This window comes from Spermophilus citellus, assembly GCF_964194105.1.
Source record: "Spermophilus citellus genome assembly, chromosome: 18".
Taxonomy (NCBI): domain Eukaryota; kingdom Metazoa; phylum Chordata; class Mammalia; order Rodentia; family Sciuridae; genus Spermophilus; species Spermophilus citellus.
This window is the reverse complement of record NC_138200.1, coordinates 57,609,660-57,632,768: the sequence shown is the minus strand read 5'-3', so window position 1 is coordinate 57,632,768 and position 23,109 is coordinate 57,609,660. Positions and strand designations below refer to the sequence as shown.

General features: G+C 45.5%; 1 protein-coding gene across 2 annotated transcripts in view; it reads right to left on the bottom strand.

Annotated features, from left to right (window-relative positions):
• ST3GAL2 (ST3 beta-galactoside alpha-2,3-sialyltransferase 2) overlaps nucleotides 1-23,109 on the bottom strand; it is a 51,606-nt gene that overhangs the window by 11,433 nt on the left and 17,064 nt on the right. The window contains exons 2-3 of one of the 2 annotated variants that reach the window (XM_081275041.1): nucleotides 6,436-6,555; nucleotides 1,035-2,371 (exon numbers count right to left, since the gene is read on the bottom strand). In XM_081275041.1, the coding sequence (XP_081131167.1) occupies nucleotides 1,035-1,373 (339 nt within the window). In that variant the 5' untranslated portion in view covers nucleotides 1,374-2,371; nucleotides 6,436-6,555. The remainder of the gene's footprint in view (nucleotides 1-1,034; nucleotides 2,372-6,435; nucleotides 6,556-23,109) is intronic. The other variant, XM_081275040.1, reaches the window with a different exon arrangement.

The following is a 23,109-nucleotide window of genomic DNA, read 5'->3' as shown; positions in this document are numbered from 1 at the left end:
ACATCTTCCCTGAATGTGAGAGAAAGGGTGGGCATCTGCTACCATTTGCCAACTGGGGAAACCGGGGGCTCTTGAGGCCTCCTGTTGGGTGTGCAGGAAGCCTGTGAGCCCAAAGATACCATTCCACCCTTGGCACAGGCAGCACCCAGATGGCCCTGCGAAGCCTGGGAGGCATTGCTCCAGAGATAACGGGAGCAAGGCAGAAGGCGGTGAGAGAAGCAGAAAGAGGGCAGGATCTAAAAGGGCAGGAGGGTCCTGCTACACAGGTCCCTCATCCCTCCTCTTGACTTTCCTCAGTCCCTGAGGGTAATTTACAATGCTTTCTAGGTGAGCCCAGAGAAACGTCTTTTTCCAACAATTGTAAAGAACCAAGAGTAGCCGATAAGGGGGACACAGGCCTATAATCCCAGCTACTCTGGAGGCTGAAACAGGAGGATTCCAAGTTCCAGCCTGGTCAACTGAGTGAGACCCTGTCTCAAAATAAAAGAATATTTTTAAAGGGCTAGGGATGTAGGTCAATGGTAGAGTGACTTTCTAGCATGCCTGAGGACCAGTGCTTAAACAAAAAAAATCTGGATGTGTGGGTCTCATAAGAGTTCTGGAAGATGTAGCAGCACAAGCCACACCCTGGCTGGGCAACACTCACTGGGGCTGAGGGGTGGCTGCCTCTTGCACAATGGACAGGCTCCCCTATCTTCACGTCTTCCATTTGTCCCCACCATCTCACATGGGCTGATCCTCCTGTCTGTGCAACTTTCCTGGACCAATAACCATTTCTAGTCTATGCTGGGCTTCAACAGGCATCAAAAATACTAGCTCTCTCTCCTTCCAGGTGAAATCTTGATCTTCCCTTCAGTTATCTGCAATCCTCGTATATGGCTCCGGTCAAATGGGCCTCCCACTTTGTCAAGGCACGGGAGGCTAGAAGAAGCCCCAAACCAAGAGGGGGATTCTAAGGGTGACTCCAAAACAGGGAGGACGAGCCCTGGGCGAGAGGGCAGCAAAGGGGAGGCAGAAGGGGCCAGAGCTCTCACCATCCACCACCTTTGGACATCCGGGGGAAGATCCATGTTCTCTCTGGTCCAGACAGGTGAGATGTTGCTGTCAAAGTGGCTGTCGAACCAATCGGAGGCGCCTGCATCACCCATGCAGCGGCGGCAGGCACAGCTCTTGCCTGAGAGCCCCTCCTTGCTGAGGCGCTGTAGGCCAGCATAGCCGGGCACCAGCTTCACCCGGTGTGTCCCACCCAGGGCCCCCGAATCCAGGTAGGGCAAGGTGGCCATGCTATGGTGCGAGTAGGTGAAGAGCAGGGACATGATGAACACCAGCAGGAAGGCCACAGAGAGGAACCACACCCGCAGAGAGCACTTCATGGTGCTGGCAGGCAGGCAGCTGTCACCGTGGCCACTTCTTCTTTCCCAGCCCACTGAGGGGCCAGCCACGGCGCAGCCTATCTATTCCGGCAGCAAGTGCAAAGGGCATAGGGGCATGTGATATGGCAGGGGATCCTCGCCACACCCTCCCTCAATGTAAGGAGTGGCTCCCCTGTCCCTGAGCCACTTGGGTCCCAGCTTAGGGCTTCATTGGTTATCTCTGTCACTAGCTGGGCCACAAAGGCTCTGCCTCTCCTGCTGCCCCAGAGAGGAGGAGGTCAGTCCATCCCAGCCCTCTAGTCCCTTGGGATTGCTGGCTGCCAGCTCTGGGGGCCCCCCTCTTTGGCGGCTTGAAAAGGTCCAGTTTGGAGCAGTCGGGGTCTTTGTGGCTCATGAGCAGACACTGAGGCAGCCCCTCGTCCCCTGCAGCGGGGAAGCCCTGGAACTCTGATTAAAACAGAGAGGACACAGGCTTCAGGGGGCCTGCATTCCATGCAAGAGTCCTCCCCACCTTGGCTGACACTCCCGTTTAACCCTTCTGCCAGGGGCAGGGACCGGATCCCAGCCCTGAAAGAAGAAAACCAGGAAGCTCCGTGGGTGGTGTCAGGAAATTGCTGCAAAGACCAAGATTCTCCTCGAATTAGTCCCCAACTGCTTCCCATCCGAGGTGCTAGTCCCTTTTCTTAGTAGTCAGCTCCAACTGCAGTTGCACAGGGGTCACCAAGCACCTATTCTTGCCATGGAGTCCTCTGGGGCTGGTAACAGTTGCTGCTCACTGGGGTGCTGCATCCAAGCCGTCCAGGTCAGCAGAGTGTGCGCAGAGCTCCCCACCAGGGTCCAGGCCTCCTTCCTGGAGCTGCTGGCCTGGGCTCGGTGGCTGCTCTGTCCATCCCTGCTCTCCTGAGGCCAGGCTGGCCTGCTGTTAGTTCACTGTAGCAGTAATCCCCGGGCAGGTTCCCCCCCACACTTGTCAGGCACCAGGCTGCCGCAGCATGACCCTGAAATTGCAGAGGAAAAAGAATGTGCAGATAAATTGCACACACACAGGCTCTTCCCCAACTCCACCCCCAAGTCCCAGAGGGGACAAAGCTAGCAGCAGAGGAGACACCCACTTAACCAAAGGGTGGACAAAAGAAAGGGCTCTCCTCCCTAACCATCCACAGACAGCATAGCTCTGCATATCTCCCCCTCAGGGGACTAGATTAGCCAGAAACTTCATTTATTAGCCAGAAGGTAAACAAGGAGCAGTTAACTTGATTTCCCTAGAGTCACATGGCAAGTTACTGGAATTAGTAGGTTAGGTTTAGAAAGCCTTTAGTCTAGCTTCATTTAGTTTTTTTCCCCTTGTACTGGGGCTCAGACTCAGGCACTCTGCCACATCCCTAGCCCATACCATATATATATATTATTTTGAAACAGGGTCTCACTAAATTGCCCAGACTGGCCTTGAATTTGTGATCCTCCTGCCAGAACCTCCCCAGTCACTGGGATTACAGGCGTGCGCCATAGTGCCCAGCCCCTAGTCCAGCTTTGTATAGTTACTTTCAGGTAAAACTTAGAGAAAACAATCCAGAGAAGATCCCAGGGTCTTCGAATGCTAACTCTCGGACACAGATCACCCAGGGCCCTCTCAATGCCCGGGGAAAGCCCTCCAGCAAGAAGGAAGGACTGGGCCCAGACCATTCAACTTGCCCCTCTCCTCTCTTGGTGTGGGTAATGGAACAATCCTTCCTGCTCTGGTATGAGGGGAGAATGTGACTGCATCAGGAAATGGAGTTGCTGGGCGCAAGACCCCCACTGATCAGCCTCTCTCTGGACACCTGCTTTAGCTGTATATTATAGGTGAAAAGAGCGCCAGGGTCTCTGGTAGAGCTGAAAGTCTGAGGCCCATGCTGTCCTGGCACACGAAAATGGGCAGAGGCCAAGGGTAGAGTAGTGTGGATACTGGCCCTCAGGAAAGGAGCTTGAGTCCATGGCATGGGAATCTCTTAAATCTCCTCTCCAAATCTGGCCAGTGCTAGTTCTGACAGCCCTACCCTTGTTGAAAGCTCCAGCCTGCCCTGGCCGCTGTAGAAAAGTTATCTGAGGTTCCATGTTTAAGAGAAATCCAACTGCCCTCATGGTAGCTCAAATTTCTGGGTCCAAGCCAAACCACAAAGCCATCAGGGAATGGAACCAGCCCATTGCAATAGAGAGGGAGGATATTACTCTGGGTGGGAAAATGAGGCTCACAGAAGTAAAAGAGCATGCTTAATGTCGTGACCTCATGAATGGGAGTGAGCTTTGAGCCCCTGTCTGATTCCAAAGCCTAGGCTGAAACCAGGGCACAGAAAGGAGCTCATGGAGGGCCAGGGTTGTGGCTCAGCGGTAGAGCACATGCGAGACGCTGGGTTCGATCCTCAGCACCACATAAAAATGAATAAAATAAAGGTATTGTGTCCAACTACAACTAAAAATATATTTAAAAAAAAAAGAAGAAAGAAAGAAAGAAAGGAGCTCATGAGTTCCTTGAGCTCCACAGGGACGACAGGGAAGGAGAGACACAGAGACTGGCTTCCCAGGGTTAAGAGTGAAGCTTTACCCATATGCCTCACCCAGGCCTCCTGGCTTGAATCCATACAGACACTCAACAGTGTAACCGTGGTCCAGTTTATACTTTGAATGTAGTCCTTGCTGCACTGCCACTGTAACTTTTTATTTATTTGTTTGTTCGTTTATTTATTTATTTGGTACTGGGGATTGAACTCAGGGGCACTCGACCACTGAGTCACATCCCCAGCTCTATTTTGTATTTTATTTGTATTTTATTTAGAGACAGGGTCTCACTGAATTGTGAGACAGGGTCTCACTTTTGCCTTGCTTTTGCTGAGGTTGGCTTTGAACTCGATATCCTCCTGCCTTAGCCTCCTGAGCCGTTGGTATTACAGGCCTGTGCCACCTCGCCCGGCTTGCAACTTATTTTTTAAATGGACATCTTTTTTCTCTTCCTCTCTCCCTGCTCCTCACTAATCTCTCTCCTTCCTTAATATCAGGGAAAACAGAATTACCTTTCTTTCCCACTTCAGGCAGATTTATCTGTCCCTGAGTACACACCCACCAAGGATGAAATAATCCAGACTTTGGGGTTGCTACTAGAAGATCTCAGGAATGACTATCTCCCAAATTAACAAGTAAATTACAACTCCAACAGAGAACACAGGAATGTACCCTTTGAGTCTCCTGCTGATGGGCAGAATCACAGCCTCTGGGACAAGAGGCCCCAGTTTCTCCTTTGCTAGCAAAGCAATAAACCTTCTTTTTCCTTTTTTCTCAAAACCATGTCCTTGTTATTAGATTGGCATCAGGGACAAGGACCAAGCTTTTGGCAACAGCAGTACTGGTTCAAATGTGCCTTTTCTAAAGTTTCTCCACTGAACCCATTTAGCAGATCATGTGGAGAACAGGTTGGGCCCTGCTCTGAGTTTTCAAACTGCCTAACACTGAGTTAGTCCATGTTGTAAAACAGTAGCTTGCCATGAGCTACTCCATTTTGAGACTAAGTGCCAAGGTAGACTGAATCTACACCTTGTTTGTAGAGGTAAACAACCACTACCTGAATGGCACAACTATAAAGCATAAACTAATAACTTGTATGCACCGAAACTAAGTAATTGCCGGGCACAGTGGCACATGCCTGTAATCCCAGCAGTTTGGGAGGCTGAGGGAGGAGGACCGTGAGTTCAAAGCCAGCCTCAGCAACAGCAAGGTGCTAAGCAACCCAGTGAGACCCTGTCTCTAATAAAATATAAAATAGGGCTGGGGAGGCTGGGGATATGGCTCAAGTAGTAGAGTGCTTGCCTGGCATGCATGAGGCACTGGGTTCGATCCTCAGCACCACATAAAAATAAAATATTGTCTCCACCTAACGTTTAAAAAAAAAATATTTAAATAAATAAATAAATAGGGCTGGGGATGTGGCTCAGTGGTCAAGTGCCCCTCCCAGGAACCACCCCTCAAAAAAAAAAAAAAAAAAAAAAAAAAACCTAAGTACTTGGACATGGCAGCACCCTGACCTCTTACCTGGTCACTCATCACAAGCCTTGCCAGGAAAGAAGGCCACAGTGATGCACCTCTGATTTCCTGTGTCTTTATGTTTTGGCACAGCATGGTTTCTCCTGCCCATGGTCACTACACAGGGCCCACTCCAAGCTAACACTTTGAGCTGACACTTCAAGCTGACATTCTGAAACTGAAACTGCCATCTGTCCAGCTCTGCCTTGATAACTGCAGAAAACCTTTATCTGACCATCTACAACGGTTCTGCATTCTTATCACTCTCACCTGTGCTTTTGGTATAGCATCCTGTAACCCTGTGGCCACCTTAACCCTTTCTCATTCTGTGTGTGTGTGTGTGTGTGTGTGTGTGTGTGTGTGAGAGAGAGAGAGAGAGAGAGAGAGAGAGAGAAAGTATGATGTGTTATAGATACTAGAAATTAAGACTGGAAGGGAATAAAAGAACTTGTGATTGCCTGGCTTATCTCTATCAGATGACCTACAAGTATTCCATGAATCACCACTGCTGCAAGTGGTGTAGCTTGTGAATTTACTGTTATTCAATAAATTCTGACATTGTGGGAAGACACGAACATGTTTGGTCTATGTTAATGGCATAGCTCTAGCCTGTGGCTAGACATCCTGTAAACAGGAAACCGGGTCACTTGTCTCTTTCAGTTCTCCCTTTGCCCATTTCCGTGCCCAATATCTAAGAAAAAGAACTTGGCTTTAGCGGGTCCCACTCCTAGCTTCCTGTGACCTGAGAAGAGTCATTCATGGAGCAGGTGGTCATGAAAGGCAGTGAATTTGCAGACTGGACAAGTGACAGATAGGGAGACCCATTTGTGGATGAGTAGCCCCACTGTGACACCAAAGGTGGGGGCTGGGCAAGAACCTGCACAGGAGGCTTCCCAAGGAAAGAGCTCAGATAGGACCACGCCCCAACTCCCGAGATTCTAAATCAACCCAGGGGGCACCTGAAGTAACCCGCTCTGCTGGGAAAAGGAAAATCCCTAGTTCAACGACATACCTGGGAACAGCAAAGGAATGAATGGAGCCGCTGGCAAAAGCCCTGGTTTTGGGAACTTCACATTCAGATGGTTACCGGGAGCTTAAACTGCTCAACTTGTGTTGAGGGTAAAAGGAGGCACTGGGAGGAACAAAAAACATCATAGGCCTCTGGATGGGCACTAACAACCCCAGAAGTCACTCATGCTGGCCCTCACCTGTCTCATTTCCACCTGTGAACTCTGACATCCCTTAGGTGGCCCAGGGCCTAACTGGGATCTGTCCCTTCTCAGCTTCTCTGATCATTCATAAGCCCATGAACACCCCAGTATAAAGAAATTGCGGGGAGGGTATACACTTTGGCATCAGTCCCTGGTCTCCATCTCTGCTGCCAGTGGAGAGAGGCCACTCCTGGGCCACCTGGTTGTTGGAAGGCTCACTCATATGTTCCTATTTTTGTTTTTTCAGTACTGGGGATTGAACTCAGGGGTACCTAGCCACTGAGCCACATCCCCAGCCCTGTTTTGTATTTTATTTAGAGACAGGATCTCACCGAGTTGCTTAGCACCTCGCTGTTGCTGAGCCTGGCTTTGAACACACGATCCTCCTGCCTCAGCCTCCCAAACCACTGGGATTATCAATGTTCGACACTGCGCCTGGTTTTTTAATTGTCTTTTTGAGGACTAATTCGTATATACTAAAACACAGAAGCTGTCCAATGTTAAGCTTCATGAACTTTTACCTATGTGAGCTGCACTGTGCTAGGGGTGCAGCTCAGTTACAGGAGCACTTGCTTAGCATGCTGGAGGCTCTGGGTTCAATCCCCAGCATGGAGACCAAAAAAAAAAAAAAAGTGTTAGAATATAGAACATTTCCAGCATCCCAGAAGTTCTCTTTGTCCCTTTACCAGTCAATAGCTGATGCTCTACCACTTTTCTGAATTCTGTCACCAGAGGTAAACTGTACCTGCTCTTGAACTTCACATAAACACACATTCATTATATATTCATTTGCACTTGTCCTTCTGCTCAGCGTAATGTTCCAGAGATTCATTCACGCTGTTGTATGTACCAGTAGTTTCTTCTTTTCCATGTTTGGACATTGAGTTATTTCTAGTTTTTGGCTATCATTAACAAAACTGAACTTCTTGTACAAGTTTTTCTCTTTTTTTATGGACATACTCATTTCTCTTGGATAAATATCTGGGAGTGGAATTGCTGAGTCATAGGGTGGGTGTATGTTTAACTTTACTAGAAATTATCAAGTAGTTTTCCAAAGTGGTTGTAGCATTTTACATTCCCACCAGTTATGCATGACAGTTCCATTTGTTCCATAGCCTCGATAGTTTCAATCTTTAATTTTAGGCATTCTGGTGGGTGTTTTTCTCTAGTATTTCTACTAGGTACACAAGAACAGGTGCACCAAGAGACATGCATCAGAATGCTTTCAACAGTACTGTGTATCAGAAAACTACAAACAACACAAATACCCATCAAAATAGAAGGGATAAACTGTGGTATGTTCCTGCTGTACCATAAAAAAATGACTGAAATCCAGCTGCAAACATCAACAGGGAGGAATAACTACTATGCTGAGCAAAAAGAGTAAATCATGGATGACTGCCCACAGCATGAGTCCACGAAAAGTTCAAAACATGCAAAGCCAAGCAAGACACCATTTACACCTCTCTTTCTCAACAGTGGATTCCTACTATAATCAGCAACTTGGGAGGCTGAGGCAGGAAGACTGAAGTTTGAAGCCAACTTCAGCAATTCTGCCAGACCCTCTCTCAAATAAAATTTAAAAAGGCTAGGGCAGGGTGTGGTGGCACATACCTGTAATCCCAGTGGCTCCAGAAGCTGAGGCAAGAGGAGTATGAGTTCAAAGCCAGCCTCAGCAGTTAGGGAGGACTTAAGCACCTCAGCAAACCCTGTCTCTAAATAAAATATAAAAAGGGCTGGGGATATGGTTCAGTGGTTAAGTGTCCCTTGGTTCAATCCCTGGTACCAAAAATAAATAAATAAATAAAATAAGAGAGAGAGAGAGAGAAAAAAAAAACTCCAAGAAGCACAAAATTCAGTATGTTTTCTTTTTCTTTTTTTTTCCCTGATGCTGGAGATCAGCCCCAGGGCCCCTACCCCTGAGCTACATCCCAGCCCCTAATTTGTTGTTGTGGTTAAAACATGCTTTATTAAAGGACAACTCGGCTGCTGTGTGAGACTAGTAAGGAGACCAGACAAGAACTGTGCTAAACTGCAGGCTGTGGAGGTGGTGAGAAGAGGCTGAGTATTTCCTGAAGGACTTAACCTGATATGGGTGAGGAAGGGGTTTGGAAGGTCGTCGGTGGGACAGAAGGAAGGAACCAAGGAGGTATGGTGGCTGTGGCCTGAGCAACATGGTGGATGGAGTGCCATTCACAAAGAAGACAGGAAGTTGATGGGTTTGGGTGGTTAAAAAATAAGAATTCTGTGACAGGTTACATTTAAGATGCTTTTTAGATGCCCATGTGTAACAAGCAGTTGAACACATACATCTGAAGCTCCTGAGTGAGATCAGAGCTGGAGGAATACATTTGAGAAGTTTTCTTTTCTTTTCTTTTTTTGCTACTAAGGATTGAACCCAGGACTACTTCAGCACTAAGCTACATCCCCAGACCTTTTCATTTATTTATTTTAAAATTTTGAGAAAGAAAAAAAAAAAAGAAAAAAATAAACAAAAAAAAAAAAAGAAGAAACAAAACAAAAAAAAAAGAAAGAAAAAAAATTTTTGAGATAGGTTTCTTAGGATCTAAAGTTGCTGAAGGTCTCACGATGTCGCTGAGGCTAGCCTTGAATTTGTGATCCTCCTGCCACAGCCTCCTGAGTCCCCTGGGACTACAGGTTTGCACCATGCCCAGGGAGAGGTCATTATGTGTGTGTGTGTGTGTGTGTGTGTGTGTGTGTGTATATAATATTTTTAGTTGTAGATGGACACAATATTTTTATGTTATTTATTTATTTTTCATGTGGTGCTGAAGATTGAATCCAGTGCCTCACGCATGCGAGGCAAGTGCTCAACCACTGAGCTACAAACCAGAGTTGTAAAAAATAGTTCATTTTTTTCAGGGGGAGATACTGGGCATTGAACTCAGGGGCACTCGACCACTGAGTCCTATTTTGTATTTTATTAGAGACAGAGTGTCACTGAGTTGCTTAGTGCCCTCGCTGAATTGCTGAGCTGGCTTTGAACTCATGATCCTCTTGCCTCTGCCTCTCAAACCACTGGGATTATGGGTGTGCCTAAGCTACAAACTGGAATAAATAATGTCTGGAGAGCCTGAGGTAGATGAGAGGAGGCAGCCCAGGATAGCACCTGGTGGCCCATGAGAGTGGCTGGGGGAGAGTGGGGATGAAATGTCTTTAAGAACATGAAAAGATGCTCTAGGTCATTTATTAGTCCTCAAAAATCAAATCAAAACCACAATCAGATAGTACTTCCCACCTACCAGGATGTACTAAAAAAAGACAGATAATAACAAATATTAGTGAGGATGTGGAGAAATCATAACCCTTATATGTTGCTGGTGGGAATGCTGAAATGGTGTGGTTGCTTTGAAAAACAGCCTGGCAGTTCCTCAAAACGTTAACTGCAGAGTTATCATATGACTCAGTGATTCCACTCCGAGGTATACACTCATATGAAATGAAAGCATGTGTCCACATAAAAACCTAGACAAGTGATTTAGAGCCTTATCCATAATAGCTCCAGAGCAGGAACAATCAAAGGTTCTATTAACTGATAAATGAAGCAACAAAATGTGGTCTGTCCCTACAGTGGAATTTATCTCAAAAAAAGGAATGTATTCTTTTTTTAAGTTGTTGATAGGCCTTTATTTTATTTATTTATATGTGGTGCTGAGAATCAAACCCATTACCTCACACATGCCAAGTGTGAGATAGGCAAGTGCACTACCACTGAGCCCCAGCCCCAGCCCTCTGTTACATTCCACATCATAGATGAACCTTGAAAACATTGTGCTAAGTGAAAGAAGTCAGTCAGAAAAGACCCTATATTGGGGCTGGGGATGTGGCTCAAGTGGTAGCTCGCTCGCCTGGCATGCGTGCGGCCCGGGTTCGATCCTCAGCACCACATACCAACAAAGATGTTGTGTCTGCCGAGAACTAAAAAATAAATATTAAAAATTCTCTCTCTCTCTCCTCTCTCACTCTCTCCTCTCTCACTCTCTCTTTAAAAAAAAAAAAAGACCCTATATTGAATGATTTCTATGAAATGTCCAGAATAGACTATCCATAGAGTCAGGAAGTAGATTATTGGTTTCCAAGGGCTGGGACTGGGAGGAAGGATAGGAAATGACTGCTAGTGAGTTAGAGTTTCCTTTTGAGGTGATAAAATATCTAAACTTGTGATGATGGTTATACACTCAAGTGAACAGACTTGGACACTTCATTTGTGCACGTGTGTGTGTGTATGTTACTGTGGACTGACTGAACCCAGGGCCTTGCACATGCTACACAAGCATCCTACCACTGAGCTATTCCCAGCTGACTAGTACACACTTCAAATGAGTAAACTGTATGGGTTATGAATTATATACCAATAAAGGTGTTATAAAAAAAATAAAAGGAGGGGCTGGGGTTGTGGCTCAACAGTAGAGCACTTGCCAGCACGTATGAGGCGCTGGGTTCAATCCTCAGCACCACATAAAAATAAATAAATAAAATAAAGATATTGTGTCCAACTACAACTAAATTTTTTTTTCAAATTAAAAAATAAAAATAAAAGGAGGGCTGGGGTTGTAGCTCAGTGGTAAAGAACTTGTCTAGTATGTGTGAGATACTGGGTCTGATTCTCAGCACCACATATAAATACATTAAATAAAGGTTCATCAACAGATAAAATAAATAAATAAATAAATATATGTGTGTATATATATATATATGTGTGTGTGTGTGTGTGTGTGTGTGTGTATATATATGTATATATATGATACAAGCACTTAGAATCAGAGTTTGAGATGGGAGGAATTACCGAATGTATGAGAATGAATTAGCAAAAAAGTTCATGATGCAGGAAGAAGGCTAATTGAGGAGTAAAGTCTTTGCGAAGCAAGAGGGGACTAGGATGGACTTATCTGTGGAGGGACTACCCTAGGAATGGGAAGCAAAGTAGATCAGAGAAGCTTAGATAACAAGGAAGATTTATTTTTATTGTTGGAGTTGAAGATTTACAGAGATCAGATGTGAAATAGTCCCCTAAGAGAGAAAGGAGAAAACCAGGGAAATTTAGTAGGTGGCAATTTAGGAGAGAGAGAGAGAGAGAGAGAGAGAGAGAGAGATCTTCCAAGCTGGGTATGGTGGTACAAACCTTCAGTCCCAGCTACTGGGAGGCTGAGGCTGGAGGATCCCTTGAGCCCAGGGATTCAAAGCCAATTTTGGGCTGAACATTGTTAAGACCCCGTCTCAAAACAAACATAAAAAGGTTTCTCTTCCCTTTCTATTTTTATTATTATTATTATTATTATTATTATTATTATTATTATCAGTGGTGGCTAGGGATGAACCCAGGACCTCATAAGAAGTTTATGCTCACGGATTTGGCAAATTTGGGGAGATCACATATCAATATTTCCCGGAAGGGCTGGTTAATCTTGAGCTGCTGAGGCTGATCGGAGGAAATGGCAGCCAGGGTAAGGGTCAGGGGCAGCTGGGGCCCTGAGGAGTGGATGGGGCTCTCTCTCCTCCTCCCCCAGACTTCCACCAATCAGCGATGCCTGTCTGGGTGGCTCCTGCTCTTCAAGGAAACAATGGAAGCTCTAAGGAGACTTCACAAGCTGGCAGGTGATGGGAAGGAAAAACAGAAGCACTGGATTGAGGAACAAAGGGTGCCCAAAAGGAGAGCAGCAGGAGCTGTTTCGGAAGCTGTGGTGTCTTTAGAGTCAGTCTCTGTCAGATCCCAGGAGACCAGCTTTTGAATTAACCTAATGAAGCCCTGGATAGCAGGGCCTCAGAGCAGCACAGCTGAACACAACCTTCCTGGCGGGCAGAGAAAAGAAGCATCAAAGTAAGGCACTGAGGGTGGGGGGTGGGGCTGCTTGCCTCTTGGAGGGATGGGGAGAAGGAAAAAAGCCGAGCCCAAGCTGATGAAGCACTTCTTCCCATCCACTCACACACGGCCTGAGGTAAGTCCCAAAGCCTCACTCCAAAGTCAGCAAACCACAGATTATTACTCAAGTGCCACGATGCTTTATGAGTCTCCAGGCATTTTCGGGGATAGCCTCTCATTTAGTATTCTCCGGAGTCCCAGGACCAGCTGGACAAGGTCAGCCAGGCAGAAGGGAAGACTCCAAGACAAGGGCTTCTTCCCTGTTGCCTTCTATCCAGGATTTTCCCACCAACTAGGGTTCAAACACCAAAAGGTTCCCCATACCCTCATCTCTGACCACCTAGCAAACTCCCTGACTCCTAGATAAGGCAATCACCAACTCTGGCAGAAGGTGCCCTGGGAGGTAACCCATTATTTTGAGGAAGAGAAGAATGCCCATCCCTTACCCGCCACTCAAACGCACGCAGCAAGGCACGTCCTTGACCTCGGTGTACGGGTTGCTTCACTTCGAATGCTTGGTTAACTGAAGTCACTGCATTGCAACATCCTGGCACCAGCCTCTGGCACAGAGTCCTCCCTCCTAGCTAGCCTAGTGACTCAGGCACTTTCTAGTCCCTTGTTACAACTCCTCAGACAGCCTGTGCCTTCCCCAGCCCTGTCTTCTTGCAGGACCCCTAACCTTGATATCCAGTCTGAATGCTCAGCTCTTGTACCTCAGATGCTATCTAGAATTAGCAGCCAGAAAACTGCCTTCTGGTTTTCTGAAGGTAAGAGCTAACACATCTCTTCAAATCAAAGATTGGACCTTGCCTAACCATCAGTTAAGTCCTGGAGAAATAAACCATCAGTCTGCGCTGTAAGAGGACGAATGTTGCCCCTAAACAAGTATCCTCTAAAGGGAGGACCACCAGGTGCTGAGGCAGAGGGAGGTGGGATGGGGAGAGTTGGGATGCAGGGTCCCTTTAGATCAGCTACCTGTTGTGTCCCAGGCCTGCTTCCTCAGGAGAGAGCCCCAATGTGGTTGTGGGGGGAGGGTGGAGGTCCAGTAATTTACTATATATATCTATTAAGTCAGAAGTGAAATCTAAAAGAGCAAAGTTATCTCAATAGCTGGGCAGGCAAGCCAGATATAAAGAATTAGGGAGAGCCAGGCATGGTGGTGCATCCCTGTAATCCCAGCTACTCAGGAGGCTGAGGTAGGAGGATGACAAATTTGAGTCCAGCCCAGACAATTTAGCAAGACCCTGTCTCAAAATTTAAAAAAAAAGCCAAAAGGGCTGGGGATGTAGTTCAGTGATAGACTGCTCCTGGTTCTCATCCCCAGTACCACAGGGTTCATTTCCTGCTGACCAGGTCTCTCCTCCCCATTTCATGATAGATCACTTCTTATTACTGGTTTTTTATTTGTTTGGTTTTTGTTTTGGTGGCACTGAAGCCTTGCACAGGCTAGGTAAGCACTCTACACTGAGCCACATCCCCAGCCATTTTTTAAGACAGAGTCTTAAATTGCTGAGGCTGGTCTCCAACTTTCAATTCTCTTGCCTCAGCCACCAGAGTAGTTAGGATTACAGGAATGCACCGCTGCACCATCTTTTTTTTTTTTTTTTTTTTTTTTAATCCAACATATTTCTGGCTTTGCACTTATGTTACTATCTTACTTTATTATTTCTTTAGCTTTTTCTCTTTTCCTGACTTTCAGTGGATTGACACATTATCCCCGATCCTACCAATTTTTTTTTTCTCCCTGGTTTAGAAATGATATTGCTCTTCTTTTAGTGATTATCTTAAATTGTTAGCACACATATATTTTTCCCAATGAAGTCTAGTTTTCCAATAGTGTCATTCCCTTGAACAAGGCAGAATTCTGATATGATTTAACAATGGAGTTCCCTACTTTATTTTACCCTATTCTTCCTTGATAATGTAGTTAACAATTTTAGTTTTCCTTTTTTAAATTAAAAACCCAATTAGGGGCTGGGGATGTGGCTCAAGCGGTAGCGCGCTCGCCTGGCATGCGTGCGGCCCGGGTTCGATCCTCAGCACCACATACCAACAAAGATGTGTCCGCCGAGAACTAAAAAAATAAAATATTAAAAAAATTCTCTCTCTCTCTCACTCTCTCTCCTCTTTCACTCTCTCTTTAAAAAAAAAAAAACAAAAAAAAAAAAAACCAATTAGATGCTGGCTCTTCACTTGTGTTTTGCCATCTGTAGCAGACAATGTTGGTTGCCCACCAGCAGTCACTCTCTTTTTGTGCCAACAAAATCCTGACTTGTTCAGGCAGCTAAAGACCCAGTCCCAGGAGATGAGGCAAGACTGGTCAAAGCCAACCACAGCCAGCCTGTTTGTTTGCTTTTGCCAGGAACTGGTTTGAAGATGATCCAACTTAGGGTAAGCAGACCTAAGAAGGTATCAACTAGAGCTATCTTGGAAAAATTCTTCCTGAAAAAGAGACACATGAAAGGAAGCCTGGAACTTTGCTACCTCTACACTGGTCAGTTAATCTATTTAATCTTTTTTTTTTTTTTTTTAATTTTTGGCTCTGGGATTGAACCTTGGACTTCAAGCATGCTGAGAAGTTTATCAGTGGGTTACACCCCCATTCTCAACATTTTTTTTGAGGCGGGGTACCAGGGATTTAACTCAGGGGCACTTGACCACTGAGTCACATCCACAGCCCTACTTTTTGTATTTTATTTAGAGTCAGGGTCTCACTGAGTTGCTTAGCACCTTACTTTTTGCTGAGGCTGGCTTTGAACTCGGGATCCTCCTGCCTCACCGTGCCTGGCAACATTTTTTATAGTTTTATAGCAGGTTATTCTGTCCTTGTAGCAGAAAGTATCCTGCTATGCTTCAACAGGTAATTAAATGTACAACATAATGTATCAATTTATTTTCTTTTCTCCCTCCCTCCCTCTCTGCCTGCTTCTATCCCTTTCTTGCTTAACAGTCTTTCATGGGCTCAAGTGATCCTCCTGTCTCAGCCTCCCAAAGTAGCTAAGACTACAGGGCATGTACCTGGCTCAATGTGACAACTTCTGTGCTCACCACTGGCACCAGCAACCTGCTTCTTCCCATATGGATTTACTTTTCTTTTAGCAAGGATTTTCTGGCAACAAAATTGTCTTAAGATATCTAGAAATTCTTTCTTGCTCTCTCTCTCTCTCTTTTTTTGGTATTAGGTATTGAACCCAGTAGTGCTTTACCACTGAGCTACATCCCCAAGCTTTCTTTATCTTTTGCTCTTTTTTTTTTTTTTTTTTTTTTTTTTTTTTGGTGGGCTGGAGATTAAACCCAAGGCAAGCACTCTACCAACTGAGCTAGATCCCCAGCCTTCCAGGCTTTTTGAGATGGGGGTTTCACTAAATTGTCAAGGCTGGCCTTGAACTTGTGATCCTCCTACATCAGCTTCCCAAATCACTGGCATTACAGGCATGTACCACTGTGCCCGACTTCTTTTGGGGGGGCAAGCACCATACAGCTGAGCCTGTCCTCTGGAAGTTTTTACCATCCTCTCTTTACTCTTCAGTTTTACTATGTCTAGTAACATGACTTTTTCTGTTTGATTTCCATACTGTTTCTACTGCTCTTTACTCCAAGCTATTCAGAAGGCTGAAGAGGGGGATCCCAAATTCAAGGCCAGTTTGAGCAACATAGACACCATAGCAATATTCTATCTCAAAAGAAAAAAAAAAGAAAGGAAGAAAAAAAGTAATAAAAAATAGTGGTGTTAGAATTTCAAACAGTAGATTACTTCAGACTGGACATGAAGAAATCATGGGAACTGGGGCTGGGGTTGTGGCTCAGCGGTAGAGCACTTGCCTAGCATGTGTGAGGCCCTGGGTTTGATCTTCAGCACCACAAAAAAATAAATAAAATAAACTTATTGTGTCCAACTACAACTAAAAAAATAAATAATAAAAAAAAGAAGAAATCATGGAATTGGGAGACAATACTAAGAAATTCATCTAGGATGGAGCACACACATGGAAGACAGATGGTGAGCCTTTAGCATATATCTAATAAGAATTTCAAATATGAATAAAGGAAATGACAAAAGAAATAATGATAGCTGAAGGAATAATGGCTAAGAATTCCAGATTTGAAGAAACAGTATGAAAATAAAAAAATAAATCACAACCCAAGGGAAGGGTCAGCAGCAATTTTTTTTTCAACTCATTTACCTAGCCCTTGGATTCTAGCAGTGTGCCAGCTCCAATTCAATGCTCCATATGAAATCACTTTATTGCTGTAGCCCAAATTTCTGCTTCAAGACTCAGAGACCAGCAGGCCTGTGGCTTCAGCCCTGCTTTCTTGTGTGTTCCTGTTCCAGTTCTCGTCCACAGGGATGTCTGTCCAATGTTGTTTGTGGCAGGGATTGGGAAGAGGGGAAGAGCATGACGTTTTTAGAATTTTATCTTTTTATGCGTAACTGTTGTGTTTAAGAGTATAAATTTACAGTGCCATCTCAATGGGATGGATTGAACTAAACTATTTGTACCAGGGAAGTAGGGATCCCTGCCAATGTTTGTCTCTGGGGAAGGAATATCAAACCATCTCTAACAAGATTGATAGAACTCTGGCCAGCACACTGACGGACTCAGACTGATATGATACTCTGGGGTAAGCTGATCAAAAGTCCTGATGCGCTCCCATTCCCACCCCCACCCTCATTCCAGTTCACACAGGGATGGGAGCCAAGTATTCTACTGACCACTGGATCTTTGAGATGTGGACAGAGCAGGCCTTCACTGAAGAGGGCAACTTCCATCGTACCTGACCATTTAAATCTTTCTTCTGGCTAATGAAAAATGCATATTGGCCATATGGAAACCCTTAATGCTCAGGCCCATCTGGCTCTTTCAGTTCCCATCCCACCTGCAGCGGGTCCAGCCTGACATTTTGCTGTTCATCAGAAGAGCAGTAGATTCAGGAGCCAAATTCTAGTCCAGGCTGCTACCAAGCAATAATTCACTTTTATTTATTTATTATTTTTGTTTGTTTTCAGTACTGGAGATTGAACCCAGGATGCTTTACCACTCAGCTTCATCCTCAGCGCTTTCTATTTTGAGACAGTGTCTTCCTACACTGCCTGGCTAAATTGCTGAGGCTGGCCTTGAACTTGTGATCCTCCTGTCTCGTCTCAGTAGCCAGGATTCTTTATTTTGAGATGGGATCTATGTTGCCCAGTTTTGGGTCAAACTCCTGCATTTAACTGATCCTCTTGCTTCTACCTTCCAAGTAGCTGAGATTACGGATGTGTGCCACTTTGGCCAGCAGAGTTAGTAAACAATCTAAGTACTAAGGATTGTGTGTGTGTGTGTGTGTGTGTGTGTGTGTGTGTGTGTGTCATTGTAGCACATGCCTGTAATCCAGTGACTCAGGAGGCTGAGGCAGGAGGATCACAAGTTCAACAGTAGCACTCAGCAACTTGGGGGAAACTTTCAGCAATTAACTAGACCCTTCCTTCAATCAAACAAACAGAAATGGGGTTGTAGCTCAGTGGCAAAATGCCTCTGGGTTCAATACCCAGCATTCCCATCCCTCCAAAAAAAATCTAAATAAAATAAACCTGCCTTCTGCGCAAGTGTATCACAGACTGATCATCTTCCTGCATTAAAACACTCATGAGCTGGGCACAGTGGTGCATGCCTGTGATCCCAGCTACTACTGAGGTAGGAGGATTCAAGGCCAACCTTGGCAACTTAATGAGCTCATTTCTCAAGAATTTTTTTTTTAAATGTGTTCATGGATGTACCCTCATTCATGAGGTCAAGGTAAAGTCCTTAACATAAATAGCATTTGGAGATCCACAAACTAGGCTCTCCGCCCAAGCCTCTTCTCTCATAATGCCCTACCCTCTGGGGCTTACAAACTAATTTGGATCAAAAGCAAAATCTGGCCCATATTTATTAAGATCCTACACTGAAACTAAGATGATTTGAATGTGTCTACCTCCCTCACTTAAAACATAAACTCTAGGAGTACCGAGACCATGTTATTTAATTCATTATCTGTCCCACTATAGAATCTAGCACCATCCTACATATAGTTGACACCAATAAATGTTTATTCAGTTGAGTATCATCCCTACATATAACCTCAGGGTTATAAGGATCAAAACAAATACTATTTATGAAAAAAATGCCTTGAAACCATTTTTATAATTATATAAGGAAGCAGATGAAGTATTAATTATATTCTGTCCCCACTCTTCTATCGCTGACATCTAGAAGTGAGCATTTTCTCTGACTTCTCTTGAACCACCGAGAAACATGAAGCCTCAGGTACAAATGAGATGGGAAACAGTGGGTGTGTCCAAGCTGAAGAAGCTGCTTGGACAGTGGGACCAGTGGCAGTGCTCGTCTTAAGGTTCTATCTGCAGACTCACATCAGGTTCCTATGATGCAACTCTGTTCACTACCCTAAGAACTGCGGGCCACTGGCTGTAGACCATCCTAGTGAGGGCTTTTGGATTGCTCACCTATTCACACTCAGCTCAAAGCCTCCCAAATGAAAGTATCTAGAAAAACTTGGATTCATATTCTGGCTTTGCCCCTGTCAGCTATTAACAATTTGCCCTCTCCGATCTTTGTCCTTCTCTGCAAAATGGGAAAGTCACCCTCCCGAAGGGGTTCTGAATGAATCAGAGGCCAAAAGCTCCTTGCTCAGTGGATGTCATCTTGAGTTGGACATGTTGAGGCCCCAGTTCTGGTGATTCCCACTCCACCCTGGGTAATTTCTGGGCTGGAGACCCATAGCCCTGGATTGGCATCCGGAGGCATACCTCCTTCTATACAGAGTTGGCTCTGATCTGTCAACACCTCCAGCCTCCCCAGGCCCATCCTTGTCTTGCTTCAGCCTTTCCTTTCTGGCTAACCACAGGCACTGCCCGCCCCACCCACAGAGGCAGACACCAGCCTTCAGGAAGGATGAGGTCTCACAGATGGCTCTGCTTGGTTGACCCTTGCTTCCAGGCTGAGCAGAGAAGGGTGCTGTGTCAGAATTTGTGGGTCATGGAGCCTGTCACCTCTTCCCCAGCTGCCACTTCATCAAACCACACAGAACAGAGGCCTGACCTGAGCTGGTTCTAAACAGCTCTGTGAGGCCCATCCACAGTGGCCATGCCTGGGGTTCTCGAGTCCCAGGTCAGCACCAAGATTCTAGGGAAAACAAGGGGTTTCTCCACAGGGCTGAAAGCCTGAGACAGAAAAACCTAAAGAAGGGGGGATAGATAGATAGATATTGATCTAAGGTCCTTTGGAGACTTCTGAAGGGAGCAGACTGGGATGGATAATTAGTGACCTAGGGGAAGCCAGAGGCGAGTCTGCACAGCTAGGAGTTTGGACTCCATATCTGCCCTCTGACATCTCCAATGGGATCTGAATGCACCCATGCCCAGGGTGAAGGGACTTGGGTGCTGATTGTCTGATTTCCTTTGAAGACAGGGTTCAAAGTGGCAGGTGCTATGGTTGCTCATCACTGCTTATGACTGACTTGTCATATCACGAATGTTTAATAAAGATCCACCAAGAAACTTCAAGATCTCTCTTTCCTTCTGTGCTTGTCTACTGTCTAGAGAATACTTTGAATGGCAAGAGAAAAGCAGATGTTTTCATTCAACAAATATTTAATGATCCACATGGGGGGAGTGGTAACAAGCATGGGCAGAACCCTGGCCCTTCCTTTCTTGTTGGGCCACATCACCAAAGGATGTGGCTCCTCTCTGGTAACATTCAGGACAGCTTCCTGTTGTCCAGGAGCAGAGCAGTGGGGCTGCTCTGTTTTCAGGGCTCCTTGCAACCCTTCCAACTTCCCCACCACACAGTGTTCCTTAGCTATGAGAACAGCCTTCCTCCAGGAGAGCTGCCCTTCTATGAAGGATGCCAAGAAGGAACCAACCTCCAAGACTGGTACCCCAGGTCTCACTCTCCTTAAAGAAAAAGAGCAGCTAGGGAGGCCGAGGCAGGAGAATCAAGTGCAAGGCCAGTGTCAGTAACTTAGCAAGACCCTGTTTCAAAATAAAAAATAAAAAGGGCTGGGACAATTCATAATAGCCAAACTATGGAACCAGCCTAGGTGTCCATCAACGAATGAATGGATTAAAAAAAGTGGTGTAGGGCTGGGGATGTGGCTCAAGCAGTAGCGAGCTTGCCTGGCATGCATGCGGCCCGGGTTCGATCCTCAGCACCACATACCAACAAAGATGTTGTGTCCGCCGAGAACTAAAAATAAATATTAAAAATTCTCTCTCTCTCACACTCTTAAAAAAAAAAAAAAGTGGTGTAGGGCTGGGGATGTGGCTCAAGCGGTAGCGCGCTCGCCTCGCATGCGTGCAGCCCGGGTTCGATCCTCAGCACCACATACCAACAAAGATGTTGTGTCCGCCAAGAACTAAAATAAATAAATAAATAAATTCTCTCTCTCTCTCTCTCTCTCTCTCTCTCTCCTCTCTCTCTCTCCCCCTTTTCCTCTCTCTTAAAAAAAAAAAAGTGGTGTATACATAGAATGGAGTTTTATTCAACCAAAAAGAAAAATGAAATTATGGCCATTTGCAGGAAAATAGATGGAACTAGAGACTATCACGCTAAGTGAAATAAGTCAAGCTCAGAAGATCAAGGGTCATACATTTTCTTTTGTATTTGGAAGGTTGAAAGGAAAAAGGAAAAGAAAGGTGAGGGTGGAGCTAATAATGCATCAATTAAAAATGTGGTGAAAAAAAGGGGTGGGGATGTAGCTCAATGGTAAAGCACCCCTGGGTTCAATTCCCAGTACCAACCAAATAAAAATACTGGTCCGTCCCATCCTCCCCAACCACTCCCTCCCACTTCCCCAAACAAATAACACTCTCTTGGCCTGGTGTCAGAGGACTAAGAGAAATTTCAGAGTCCCATCTGTTCCATCAAGATCCACTCCAGAAAAGGGGTGAAAAGGAAGTAGAGCAAGAGCTTTTTCCAGATAAATTTCAACCTCTCAATGAGACGGATATCATTACCCTAGGTACATGTATGAAGACACAAATGGTGTGACTCTACTTTGGGTACAACCAGAGAAATGAAAAATTGTGCTCTATATGTTTACCATGAATTTAAACGCATTCTGCTGTCATGTATAACAAATTTAGAACAGACAAACAAAAAATAAATAAATAAATTTCAACCTCTCTTCCCCAACTCAGGCACCCACAGGGCTGGGAATCAGTGAAGTATAACAGAGCCCACGACGCCAGATAGGTTCCCTGGAACAATCCTGGGCAAGAACATCCAGCCTGGGAAGGAAGCTCCAGGGGCTGGGGACAAAGAAAAATTACTTTCCCAAAGGAACTGAGCCAGGGTGATTCACACAACATAGTAGAAAGGGGGCATGGTGTTCCTTCCCTAGTTTCCAGCCCGTGGCTGTCAACACTAAGTTTCTGAACTTGGGAGAAAGGAGTGGGGTTGGTGCCTTTGCTTTCTGCTCACTTGGCTCTTCCCAAGCTAGGGACATGGCCAGGGGCTCTAGCCTGGATTCTGCCCCTCCCTCCACCTGGGAGCTCTGGAAGGCTGGCCACCCTGGAGAAGACTCAGGCCTGCTTGATCCCAGCAGAGGCTGATGGAAAAGGGCTGAGCTTGGGTAATACAAGTCCTAAAACATACATACAGGAAGGAAAAGCTATGCCTCTGGAAGCCTCTAGAACAGTCTTTACAGAAAGACTTGGCCTGGAGTTGACGGACCCAACTGAAAATCCAACATCTAACCAGATGTGGTGATACAAGTCTGTAATCCCAGTGACTCAAGAGGCTGAGGCAGGAGGGTCACAAGTTCAAGGCCAGCCTGGGCAACTTAGTGAGACCCTACCTCAAAATAAAAACATAAAAATAAAAAAAGCTCAGTGGTAGAGTGCCCCTGGGTACAATCCCCAATACAAAAATCAATCAATTTATTAATTAAAATACCGATCCCCACATCCTCTGTGGAATGGGGAGAAGAGGGAAGAGAATCAACCCAACAGCCAGTGCTAAGCCTGAAAAGACAGACACAGGAAGACAGGCAACAGACTGCGTCATTGGAAGTTTTTTTATTTTTTGTTTTTTGTTTTTTTAGTACTGGGTATTGAACCCAGGGGTACTTTACCACTGAGTTACTACATCTCCAGCCCTTTTTATTTTATTTTTTATTTTTTGATATAAGGGCTTGCTAACTTACTGAGGTTGGCCTCAAACTTAGGATCCTCCTGCCTATTTCAGCCTCCGGATGCTGGGATTACAGGAATGCGCCACTGTGACTGACCAGACTGCTTTGTCACAAAGGAAAGCTCTGGGCAGGGTCCATGGAGTCTCTGCAACAGGATTTCAGGTCCTCAGCAAGCCAGAGTGCGGTGGCAGAATATTCTGGCTGGCACATTGGGGCAGACTTGGCCAAAAGCTCTAACAGAATAAGATACAGCCCCTGAAAATGCTGGGAACGCTTCTGGGACACAAGGGCCCAAGTGCAATGCTCCTCAAATCCAGGACCACTTACTCATCTAGTGCTAAAGTCACACTCGAAGGAGCAGGTGAGAAAAAGGTTCTCCTTTATCAGGCCCAGATATGTGCCACACTTCCATCACTGGGCT